Source organism: Sinocyclocheilus rhinocerous, unplaced genomic scaffold, assembly GCF_001515625.1.
Source record: "Sinocyclocheilus rhinocerous isolate Xijiao unplaced genomic scaffold, SAMN03320098_v1.1 scaffold711, whole genome shotgun sequence".
NCBI classification, from domain to species: Eukaryota; Metazoa; Chordata; class Actinopteri; order Cypriniformes; family Cyprinidae; genus Sinocyclocheilus; species Sinocyclocheilus rhinocerous.
This window is the reverse complement of record NW_015641018.1, coordinates 1841171-1854103: the sequence shown is the minus strand read 5'-3', so window position 1 is coordinate 1854103 and position 12933 is coordinate 1841171. Positions and strand designations below refer to the sequence as shown.

Sequence of the window (12933 nt, the reverse complement as noted above, 5' to 3'; positions counted from 1 at the left end):
AACAGGAACAACCAAATAAGGACACAGAGGGAGAAACCACAATCAACAGTCCACAGGGGTGTGACAACTACTACTACTACTACTAATAATTTTCACTGACCTCCTAGCACCAAAGATCACAAGAATTTTCAGGCAGTTATTGGATGTGACCATGCTGCTTGAGTGTACCTTTTTGAAAAACTTACAGTGAATTATTTCAAACAATTCTTTTCTCAATTCAAGGACATTTCATATGCTTACAAATGGGCTTGTTTTCGAGTGTGTGCCAGACTGACTGTGATTTCCAGAGATCCAGACGGTTCCCGAGTAAAAGAGTGCCTTATTTTACACACTCAAAGCTTTCCATCCACAGGAATGTCTGAAGTTATCCATGAAACATTAGCTCACTTACAAGTGAGCGCTCAGACATTCATGAAATCACAGTTTGGGTTGGTTCCCCACTTTTTGCTTCTCAATTTAGCACGTTACATTTGTTTTCCACTGTGAAAGTGACTGAAAAAAGTTGAGTCCTCAGGTTTAGATTTAACAGTCAGTGCCATATGATGCCGTCTCATGTGTGAGGGTTGCGGGGAGGGGTTTATGTGTGTGTGTGTGTGTGTGTGTGTGTAGCAGGGCTCTGTTTTGGGGTGGAGAGGGGAAAAGGAATCTGTGTGTTTGTGAGAACTTCTTCCTGACGTACTTTAACCACAGAGCGCTGCGCAGTGATGAATGTCTCGCTGGGAGAGAGAGGAAGAGGAAACTACCGGTGCTTCTGGCATTCTCAGAGATATTTGTAGAAAGCATGTCAGTGTGTTACCTGCGTTTCAGAGGCACAGGCACCTCTCGTAACGTCTTATTAGACACCCAGGAGTGATTGCGTTTGCGGGTCACTGCGGCTCTTGGGACCTCTTGTGCGGCGCGGGACCGTTGGCACAATGGGTTCAGTTATGTGTAAGTCAGCGTTCTGTCTTTTCAAGCAGATTTTAACAGCATTTGTGCCTGAGGAAGAACTTTGTGTTTCTTGTCCTCTGTGTTTCTGAGAATGATATATGGAGTCATTTCTGAGAGAGTTACAGCTCTGTTGGCTTTGGTCGGAAGCTACGATGTGTTTCTGGAGGGAAAAAAGAGGTTTATGGGCTTAATACTGATTAGACACACAGCAATGTGACCAGAAAAAAACGTGCCAGTTGTTAACTTACTGTATAAGAAGATTTCTCTCTATTCCTCATATAAGTGTGTGGCTTCAGAAGACTTGAGTCACACAGACCATTTTTATGGTATTTTATGACATATTTTTTGTCATTTTGGGAGCTTGACAGTCCCAGTCCTCATTTACATCCATGTAAAGGATATTCAGGATATTCTTTAAAAACCCTGTTTGGAGCAACCTGGGTGAATAAACAATAACAGACTTTTCATTTTTACATGAACGTCATGCATTTAAACGCTTCTGACTTTCAGCCCCTTGACCTTCATGTTAACCAAGAACAGAACTTTCTTATCAGTCAGTATCTGACTAAACGAAAACACTGAGCAGGATTGTGAAGAAGTAAAACGCTTCTGAATCGCTGGAATAATTTATGCAATCGAATCAGCTGACGAACCGATTCATTTACAAGATCTGATTCAGAAGAAAGATTTATTTACATTTAGCAGATGGTTTTATCCAAAATGAGACTTGCAAAATGAGAAAAGTCTCACACACACAAACACACACACACACACACACACACACAGTCAATCAAGAGTACTGTATGCTGCAGGAAGTCTCTGGGGCAGTATGAATTATTATAATGCAGAGGACACGAAGTATAAGTATTTTTCACTAAAAACATCATATCCTTAAAACAATCCTGCAAAAACATAGCATGCACTGTGAAAAATATTTTTCAAATTTGTAAATAAGTTGTAAATAGCAATTTATTTTACTAGCAAGTGATATTTGCTTCAAAATCAAATCTTACACCAAATGTTTCACTACTTCAGTGAAATAATATTTTTTTTCTTGTGTCATAAAGCTCAACTTTAACTTTTTACCTTTAATCTAAAATGAGATTTTAAGATAGATTAGATTTACTACATTAGATTTATGCTTAAAACAAGAACAAGCAGTTTGACTTTGAGTCAAAATGTTTGTTGTCATAAGAATTTTGACATTTTGAAAGTTGATTACGATTTACAATTCATTGAGAATGTGTTGAATATGAAGTTTTTAATTAATTACATAGCTATAACATTGTCCAGATATCTGATAAATATTAATAAATATTTTTAAAATATGTTAAATATTTATTTTGTATTAATGCCATATCTATTTTAATTCAAAAAATGTAATATATGAATAAATAAATAAATAAATAAAATTACTACAATACACTCTCCAAAAAAAAAAATTTACATTTAGGGACAAAACAGCTTATCACTTGGGCAGTACACTTAAACGGACTACTTTGAACATATACCTAATCTAAGGTACTAATATGCACCTATTAGGGATAGATAAGGTACACTGCAGAAATGTATAGTATGTTCTGGTTTAGATAGGTGAGTGTGTGTTAGGATGTTGTGTACTGACAGCTCTGAGGGAGAGACGGTGCTCTCAGGTGGAGGTGTGTGTGTGTGTGTGTGTGTGTGTGTGTAAGTATATCCACCACAGGAGAAGTGAACTAGAATAGTTCTCTTAATCCAGAGACAGCAAGGCTTCTGTCCACTTAGGCTACTCTGATCTGTCCTTACTGTTCTGTGACCTTCGTTCAGCGAGCCGTAGTGAGGCAAGTTGGGGTATTGTGGGTTTGTGCTGCAGTATGGAAGGCTCCCGGTGCTATCAGACCGTCCCGTCCCGCTGCTCGGTATGTGGGCGGCACTCACGGGGGGCATCCTTTTCCTTGGTCCGTATCTCGGCTGGAGAAATGGAGTCCTATCATCGTTTGCTGGGAGTGTGTCTGGAAACCGAATTAGCATCGAGGAGAAGTATGTCTTCCTCATACATCCTCACCTTCCTCTTTCACTCTGGTTTGCTTCTGATGCAACTATAGCTAAAACATACTTCAGCGTTATTGCAGTGAGATCTAGAGAAGTGTGATGTTTTAGTATGTGTGTGTGTTAACTGTCAGATGCTCTTAAAGAGGATTTAAATGGCTGGGTCAGATTGGCCGCTTCATTCATCATTGTGGCTAATTTGCTTGTGAAAACAGAAATGCCAGAGCAAGTTTGATATTTCATGTTTTTTAATAGTTTTGCATATTCAGCTTTGTTTGTGTGCATGAACCTCTTTGAGCTTAAAAGAGGAACTGTAAATGATGTGGAGGTCAGCAATCAAGACTCAGTTTCTATCAGACATGAAAGAAGACAATGAGCTGATAGCACAAAGTCAAAGAAAAAATATATTTATGTATGTTTTTATTTTATATATATATATATATATATATATATGGCACACACACACACACACACACACACACACACTCTAAACCAAGAGTACCGTATGCTGCAGAGAGTCTCTAGGGGCAGTATGAATTATGATGATGCAGAGGATACTAAGTATGCACTGCAAAAGTCATTTTCTTATTATCAGTAATATTTTCCACCAGAAACATTATAACATCCTTAAATCAATCATGCAAAAATTGCTAAACATTTTTCGAAGCTGGAAATAAGTTGTAAACTCCTTTGTAATCATTTGTGAAATTTGCTAATAATTTCTGAGTTAAATTTATTTCAAAGTAAGTCTTACACCATTTTTATCAGTGAAGTTAAATGTTTATTTTTATTTATATGAATTGTGTTGAACAGATTATGATTATGATTATATTATTTTGATTATTATGAACCATAACAAAGTAAAAGAAAACACATAACACACACACACACACACACACACACATTTTATACTAATACATTATGATTATATCATTATTGTGATTATTATGAACTGATAGCACAGTCAAAAGAAAAAAAAACATATGTTAACTTTATATTTTTTATGTGTTTTTATATTAATTATATATATATTTTTTATAATTTTATATTGTATTATTATTATTAATAGTAGTATTATTATTTAATACATGCATCAAATTTGATATTATGGCATGAATATTTTTTTCTGTTGACTTTACATGGTTTTATGTTTTTTATATTATTGTTGTTGTTAATCTTATTAACAATAACAACAACAACAACAATAATAATAGTAATAATAATAATAATAATTTTAATAATTAGATACGTGTTTGTGTGTTGAGCCTATTGTCTAAAGACAATTTTCTACCCCATTTGGGATAGACAGTAAAGCTTTTGAATTGAATTGAGTTGAATTTATGAAAAATAATATTAATTCTAATAATAACAATATTATTAATAATCATTAATATAATAATATTATTTCTAATAATAACTCTTATTATTATTATTGTTGTTATTATTATTATTATTATTATTATTATTGAAACGCCATTATTCTGCTATTGTACAGATGCCAGACTGGCTTGTTTCCATCCTATGCCACCAAAGAAAAAAAGTTGTTTAAAAAATGTGCTGTAAGTAAAAAAAAAACGGACATTGTTTGTATCCATTTATCTGCCTTCCCCTTCTGGAAACATTTTTAGACTAAATCCACACATATGGGATTAGTTCAGAGGCCAGTGTCCTCAAAGTCTCCCTCGAGAGCCCCTTTAAAGCATGCCAGTGTAATCAAACGCACCTGTCCAGACTGGGTCAGACGTAGCTTTACACAGCCCACATCTGAACATCCTCATACATATTTTTGTGGATGTGGGTCCTGTGCGTAGTGGTTGTTTTTACACAAACAGTTCTGAATTAGGCCAGCTGGCTTACTGAAATCTGTTTTCATCATTCATTCCAATACAAAATGATTCGGAGTACTTTCTGTTAGCAGAAAAACGCCTCTACACTTACAGTCCAAACACTCTCTCACTTTATAATGGCTTGTTTGTTGCGTGTCCTGCATTGTTCCAGGTGACAGGTATGATGTTAATCATTTTAAGGGAGTTTTTGTTGTTCTGGCCAGATACAGGATCCTGTCTGACATTCTGATTTGTATCCATGTGTGGCAGCTTCCTTTTCCGTAGGGATGTGGATCGAGAGGGGTTTAGATACTGTATGCTGGAATTTTGTTTTGGAATGCTCAGTTTTGTGTGAACTTCAAACAGCTCACATTATGATTTTATTTAGTAGTTCACCCAAAAATGAAAAATTGATTGTTATTTACTTAAGGTTTTGCAAACCTGTATGACATTCTTTCATCCATGGTGCACAAAAGAAGATTTTCTGAAAAATGTCTCAGTGTTTTTTTTTTTTGTCCATATAATGAAAGTCAATGAAGGCCAGTGTTTTTTAGACTTAACCTTTGTGCATCAATTTTGATAAAGATAAACAGAGGACAAAATTGTCTGTCAAAAAACATAAAATATTATATATTGATATTTTTTCTGCTTTCACTGACATTGATTGATTGATTGATTGATTTATAATTATTTTCAGAATTTTGACCCTTTAAATGCCAGTTTGTTTACATAATGCCACTGTTTTGCATAAGCAGAAAATGGGAAAAAGTGAAAATGTTTCATGGGGTGTAAAATAATAAAAAAAATGTAAAAATGGTAAACAATCTGCCAACAGAATGAAAGCATATTAACAAAAATGCATGAATTTATGCTGAAATGGCATTAGGATTAAATATTGCAGTTTGAAGGGGTTTCGGTGGAGACACTATGTAACTTTTGTTTTGTATCTAGTGTAAAATAGATTCATGAAAGGAAATGACGGTGAAATAATAAAATTCCAATGAGAAAATTCAAATTTTTTGGCAAAATTTACGCTGTTCTTAAACCAGCCAAAATGATCAAAAATAAATTAAATAAATTAAAAATAAATAAATAAATAAAAAAGACAAAACTGTCCCTATAAGGACACACAAGGGTAAACATTTCTTCAAAATATTTCTTGTGTTTTACTGAAGTAATAAACTTGTACAGAAATTATGTACAATTATGATTTTATATAATAATATATATATATATATCTTTTTTTTTTTTGAGTCAACTGTTGTTTTAAAACAAAAAAAATTACAATATAATTTAAATGAGGATTTTTTTTCTTTTTTCTTTTTTTTTTCCAGTATAGGCAGCATCAAGGCACATGCCTTGTCCAAGCTGTATTGCTTTGAAATAGATGCCTACAGGAATGTAAATGTTTGTGTGTGGGTGTATGTGTGAGTGTTGGGAGCTCTGGGACTTCTTCCCCTACTTTCAGTGATTTCTTTAGGGGAAATATGATAGATTGTGGGTCTTGCCTGCCATAAAATATTGAGATCCCATTTGTGAACAGCAGAGCCTTTGAATAAAGCTTTACTGCAACCATTGACATTATTAAGCTCACAGAGCTTTGATTTTATGATTATTTTATTTTGCTGCCTGAGACTCAATCGTTCAGCCTTGTCTTGAGATTCCTTTGTCATACAGCAGTACTAATTTATAAAGATCAGAGGGAAGCAGAGTGGGACAATGGACTGGATTGGACACCCCTTAAACGTCTTCCATTGGGATTCAGACAGGCTGTGAAGTGAAGCTCTTGTGTCGATTCTGTTATAGTCGCTCAGTGTGTCATGGAAGAGCAGGTAGAAGTTTCTCAGAGTATGCACTGTAGGTGTTCAGAACCACTTTGAGACCCCCTACGGCTCGTGATCGAGTTCCAAACTGGATTTGTTTACATGATATGCAGCAGTGTCCGCTGTTTGACTGCAACCCTTGATGCATTGACCCCAAATGAAACCATGGGTATGCTTCAGAAAAAGGAAGATGAAACCACTGAGAGCTGAGCTGTGGTTTTTCTTCCAGCAGCTGATGATTGAATCCATTACAGTTGGCTTCACTTAGTTAGTACATAAGGGTGCTTTCCATACCAGTGGCCCTGGAGCAAGAGGTGTCAAGGTCAATGACCTTTAAGACTGTCCACAGGGCAGTGTTTTAATAGTGGTACAGATATTTGTCAACCTACAAATGTCATAAAGGCATGTCACATTCTTTCAAATATACTCTTAATATTGGTGTATATTTCAAATAGTTTTGGGAAAAAAACAAACATTTTATAGCATTTATAGTCATTTAATGACTAAAAAAGACTTTAAAATGTAACAATGTCATGTTGTTTAACCATCGTAAATAGTAATTCAAGTAAACATTAATTCCTTACACCTTAAATACATGTCAGTGTATCTTAATTATAAAAAAATAATAAAAAAATATTTTTCTTGGTAAAACCAGACACAAAATCAGTATTTATATATTTATAAATACATAAACATTTTTGTATTTAAAATGGATTTAAATTCAGAAATTAAAATGCTCATAAAAGCATGTACTCAAGTCATTGTATGAATGATTTAATAATAATTACAAATATTTTTCAGTGTACAAGTTTTTTTTTTAAAGAAATATCATGAATGTCATTAAAATGTCATTACATTTTTTGGGGAGTCACACCACATGGTATTTCTCAAAAAAAAACAAAAAACAAACAAAAAAAAAAAAAACACCCAGTATACACGCTTACATAAACATTATAATAAGATTATGGCAAAATATAAACTACAATATTTCATTTTTTAATCAGGATTTAAAATTTTATCTATCTATCTATCTATCTATCTATCTATCTATCTGTCTGTCTGTCTGTCTGTCTGTCTGTCTATCATCTATCTATCTATATATCAGTCTGTCTGTCTGTCTGTCTGTCTGTCTATCATCTATCTATCTATCTATCTATCTATCTATCTATCTATCTATCTGTCTGTCTGTCTGTCTGTCTGTCTATCATCTATCTATCTATCTATCTATCTATCTATCTATCTTACTTAGAAGAACAATTGGATCAAATTTGTTGTTGTATCAAAATTAATTAAAATAATTATTTCATTTCATGTTATTATTTTGTTATTTAGAAATACATACATTTTTTACATTTAAAATTTAAATGTAATTCAGAAATTAAAATGCTTATAAAAGCATGCTCTCATTGTATGTATGGTTTGTTTTTCAAAATATATTAATCTGGATAAACAATGAGCATCATGTCAATGACCCATCACAATACAATCAGGTCTTGTTGGCTTTGTGACTATTTTTTCTCACCTGTCTTATGCTGTATGGCCTTTTGGACACTAACAGAAGGCTTTTTGCAGATCTCCACCCTGAGGCTCCTTCGCTCCTCTCATGCCTCTCAGCTAATTTTGGTCACAGTGTTCCCACTGCATGAACTCCTCACTGCATGTGAATGCAATCAGTGTTGAACTAAGTGTGCAAGTTAGTGTGTTTAGCAATTGCAATTGTAAGTGAGTTTAACATATTTATTCTGACATCCTGACCCATGCTGGGACAAAAGCAAGTATTGTGGTGGGGACGGCACAGGTGATTGACACTTGATCATCTGACTGTTGAACTCTTGCTAATGGGCTGAGTGATTAGCGAGCTCTGTAATTACCCAGACAGATAGGATGAAGTCCCATTCATCATCCCTTGGTAACCAGATACTCTGATTGGGTTAACAGGACCTAGTGGCCCAAAGCAAACAAGCCTGAACAATCAACATAATGCTTCTTATGAACGTGCACAGTGTACCCTATTGAAACAATGACTTTACAGAAATGTAGGAGTGTCCTGCTCTTTATGTGACCATATAGACCAAAAAGATGTGGGATTCAGTTCTCCATTGAACATTGCAGTTTTGTAAACTGGTGCACAATGGGAAGGAAAGGCGCAGAAAGGCCATACAATGCCTGAGCTGAAAACACTAATGTTTGGGGAAATGCTTCTGCTTGGTACATAAACATAGTTGTTCTCTCAGGCTGTTCATGTTCAGTCCAGCTGGACTCCAGAACATGACTTTTTAAAAAAAAAATTTTAAAGCTTTGCCGCATGAAATACATCTTACTCAAAACTTCCTTTTCATCTGTACCACCTCTTCCCCCCAACCAGATGCTCACTGGAGACTTTTTGCTAGAAGCTGGTAGGTTCTCTCAGTTCTCCATGGAGGAAACTCTTTTAAAACAGAGTTGTGCAGCTGGAAAAAGTGAGTGGAGACAATACAGAGTCTTTCCACAAATATCAACCTCTCTCCATTTGTTATGCAGCTGCATTCAATACAACTGAAGAGATGTGATTGATGGTGGGAATCTCTGGATGAAGTGGTTTAAATTCAAATCACAGTGATCAAACAAGCTAAAGCAGTCATAGAGACTCATTTCCCTTCGATATATTGACATCCTGAGTACAGCTTTTTTCTAAACCAAGGCCAGTGTATTTAAAGCTTCTCACATCGTGTGTCCTTGGGTTATTGCGATCAATACTAATACTATTCTGAATCTGCTTTATGAAATGTGACCTTCATCTGTCAAACTCTGTGAATATAAGATTGACTGCTTGTTATGTAAGCAAACTCTTGGTATCATATTGAAATGTGTCTTTGAGAAACTCGCCAGTTTGTAAAACTTCTCCTGCTCTCAAAAGCGCCTCTGGACAAATTCGTATCAGCTCTATAAAATTTTCTGAAATGTGCCAGTCCACCAAAAACAGCTGTTTTGGCATTGTTCAGTGCTTCTGATGAATTTGTTCGGACAGTTTTCTTTGAAATGTGAAGTGTGGAAGATTCTCGTCTTCCATTGGTTGGCAAACAGATCGGCCCCGCCCCTAAACTCACCTCATTGGCTGAGCCAATGTTGCTGTTGTCGGGCTAATTGGGATGTTCAAACAAACAGAGCAGTGTTTTGATAGTGGCACAGATATTTGTCAACCTACAAATGTCTTAAAGATTCCTCTGCATAATACACTCTTAAAAATAAAGGTGCTTCACGATGCCATAGATAGAAGAACCTTTTTGTAGAGTCTGCATGAACTGTGTGTGTGTGTGTGTGTGTTTTATTTGCACGTGTGGTGTGCTTAAGCCCGTAACTAACAGCAGGTTTGCTTTGGGGTTTAATCTCTTGGCATGCTGACCATCATCTGCCCTGCTACAGAAAACCTGCTTCTACATAGGGAATTTAATGCTTAATAAAAAAACAATTATGATGTGGTGTTAGAACATACGTCTTTGTTCTTACTAAGGCCAATGACATTACGTCTTTAATTGATTTTTCCGTACATTTCTGCCATATAACTGACAGTCACCACTGATAAGCTACTACTAAATATTGTAGAAACTTAATTTGCTGTAAAGTTGCTTTGCAACGATTTGTATTGTGAAAAGCGCTATACAAATAAACTTGAATTTAATTGAAAAAAAAATTTAATTTTACCCTTGGTAAAAAGCTGATTTTTTTTTTTTTCAAATGTACAGTAATTCATATCATATCTCACACAAGTAAACATTCTTAAAGTGAAGAAATTGGTTTATTATATGCAATTTTATTTTGTTTATCTGTATATTTTATTCAAAAAGATGATTTTAGTTAATTTGAATAACACTTGTTAGAATTTGAGAGGCAATGATAAAACCACTATAAAGGTATTTTTAGTTTCAGTTGGCTTTAAAAACATATTTTTTGTTCAAATCTATTTTATCTTAAATTTGATAAAACTAAAACAATTAGTTAAGTATAAAAACAATTAGTAGTAAATTAGTAGTAGTAGTAGTAGTAAAATAGTTAGTAACTAAGTATTTTTTTAAAGACATCTCTTATGCTCATCAAGGCATTTATTTGATCAAAAATACAACACTAAAAAACAGTAATATTGTGAAATATTATTACAATTTAATGGTTATACAAATAATGGTTTTCTATTTAAATATACTTTAAAATATAATTTATTCCTGTGATGCAAATCGGAAATTACTCCAGTCTTAAGTGTCACATGATCCTTCAGAAATCATTATAATATGCTGATTTATTATCAATGTTGGAAACCTATGATACTTTTTCAGGATTCTTTGATGAATAACAAATTTAAAAGAACAGCATTTATTCAAAATATAATTTTTTTAAGTAATAAAAATAAACAAATTACAAAAAAATTCCAATCATCTATCTATCTATCTATCTATCTATCTGTCTGTCTGTCTGTCTATCTCTGTCTGTCTGTCTGTCTGTCTGTCGGTCTATCTGTCTGTCTATCTATCTATCTATCTATCTATCTATCTATCTATCTGTCTATCTGTTTGTCTGTCTGTCTGTCTGTCTATCTGTCTATCTGTCTGTCTGTCTGTCGGTCTATCTGTCTGTCTATCTATCTATCTATCTGTCTATCTATCTATCTATCTATCTATCTATCTATCTGTCTGTCTGTCTGTCTGTCTGTCTGTCTATCTGGCTAATTCTTGCTTGAACAGGCAGGTTTAATTTTAGTCTTTACTATCACTTTTTATCAATTTAACACATACTTGCTGAATAAAAGTATTAATTAAAAAGTATTAATAGTATTAAAAAAAAGAAAAAAAAATACTGACCCCAAGCTTTTGAATGATAGTGTATATTGAACAATAGTGTATATTGTTTTCACACACACACACAAAAAATGAAATTGTAAGATCAAACTGGAATTTATGATCCCCCTGCATGAATGTGCACGTTTTTTATTTTGCCAATGTTTTAAAAATATGTGTTGCCTTTTTCTATGTATTGCATTTTTCTTTGAAAAAAGTAGATTTCAGTACAGTATGTTTTCAGTGTTTGATTTTTCTGTTGGTAGGAGTGGTCCTGTATGATCCGGTCATGGTGACTTTCCTCTGGGGACGTCTTTGGCTTCTTATTGTAATTCATGTAGATGTCAATGGTTGCGACTCCACAGCCAGCTGATAACATCTGGTTTTCACATGCTCCTTGACGCACATTGTTCTTCCTGTAGAACACACTCGACAAGGATGTGTGAGCACTTGAAAATAAAAAAGTACTCATTTCTGGTGTTCTGCGGTTTACGGCACGCTGCCTGTCAAACATTGTGACTATATTAACTTCAGCTAATCGGCTTCAGACTTACACCAGCACATCCTGAATACATCCCCAAAATTTCAGTAGTAACTCATCGGCGTTGTTTGTAGCCCACAGCAAGTTTCCTCACAAGACTTAACAGGGTCTGATAAAGAGAAGTCAATGGTAATGCAGTCTTTTGTGTACGTGTACAGAGGAACTTTTGTTCGTCTACAGATTTCATCGGGCTTTAGGGTAACCCTCAGTAGATCAGTAGAGAATAGAAGCACTCGAGCGCTCTTTTGTAAAGCCAAGGGCATAAAAGAATGGCTTGTTTGAAGGAGCGGATACATGTTGATGGCTAAAGGTCATCTCTAAGGAAGCAGCTGTACAGACGGTCAGTCTGAAGGGTCGGGCCACTGATGCACTTTGTGACTTACCGATATCCCGGATGTGATTTTTGCAAATTATATGCATGTCGCTGTGATTTCTAATGCTCCTGTGCTTTCTTCTCTTTCCTCACAGATGAGATTATGCAGCAGGAGATCAGGCCGTTACTGGCTGTCGACATAATCGAACAACTTCACAGGCAGTTTGCGCTTCTTTCAGGTGAGAAATGGAAATGTCTGTTTGCTCTTTAGGTTGGGATAAAAAGGCATGTTGTTTTTTTAAAAAAGCTATCTACTTTCCTTCTCTATAGCTGTTGGTGGTGCCTTTGAACTTTGACCCTTTCTTGTTTGTGGGTCTGGTTTCTGAGGCGGCGCTTAATTGATGTTAATGCACGCACAAATCACATCCACTCATGTCAGTACTGTCGTACAATTCCCAGCCCTCCCATTTCCTCTGATGCTCATTAGCGCTTACAGTCAGAGAAAACAGACTTCTGCTGTCTCATTTTCCCATGATCCCATGATAGTCACACTGACGTGAGAATTGAGAGAATATTCCAGCCATAAATGTTTCTTACAGGCCATGATCATTTTTATTCACGATGAGCCAGTCTCTGTTACTTGAGTGAAAATACCCCCCCCCCCCAC

General features: G+C 35.0%; 1 protein-coding gene across 2 annotated transcripts in view; it reads left to right on the top strand.

Annotated features, from left to right (window-relative positions):
- mcf2l2 (MCF.2 cell line derived transforming sequence-like 2) overlaps positions 1-12933 on the top strand; it is a 67296-nt gene that overhangs the window by 8489 nt on the left and 45874 nt on the right. The window contains exons 1-2 of one of the 2 annotated variants that reach the window (XM_016570032.1): positions 2687-2949; positions 12422-12505. In XM_016570032.1, the coding sequence (XP_016425518.1) occupies positions 2784-2949; positions 12422-12505 (250 nt within the window). In that variant the 5' untranslated portion in view covers positions 2687-2783. Of the gene's footprint in view, positions 1-2686; positions 2950-12421; positions 12506-12933 lie in introns of those variants that run through there. The other variant, XM_016570033.1, reaches the window with a different exon arrangement.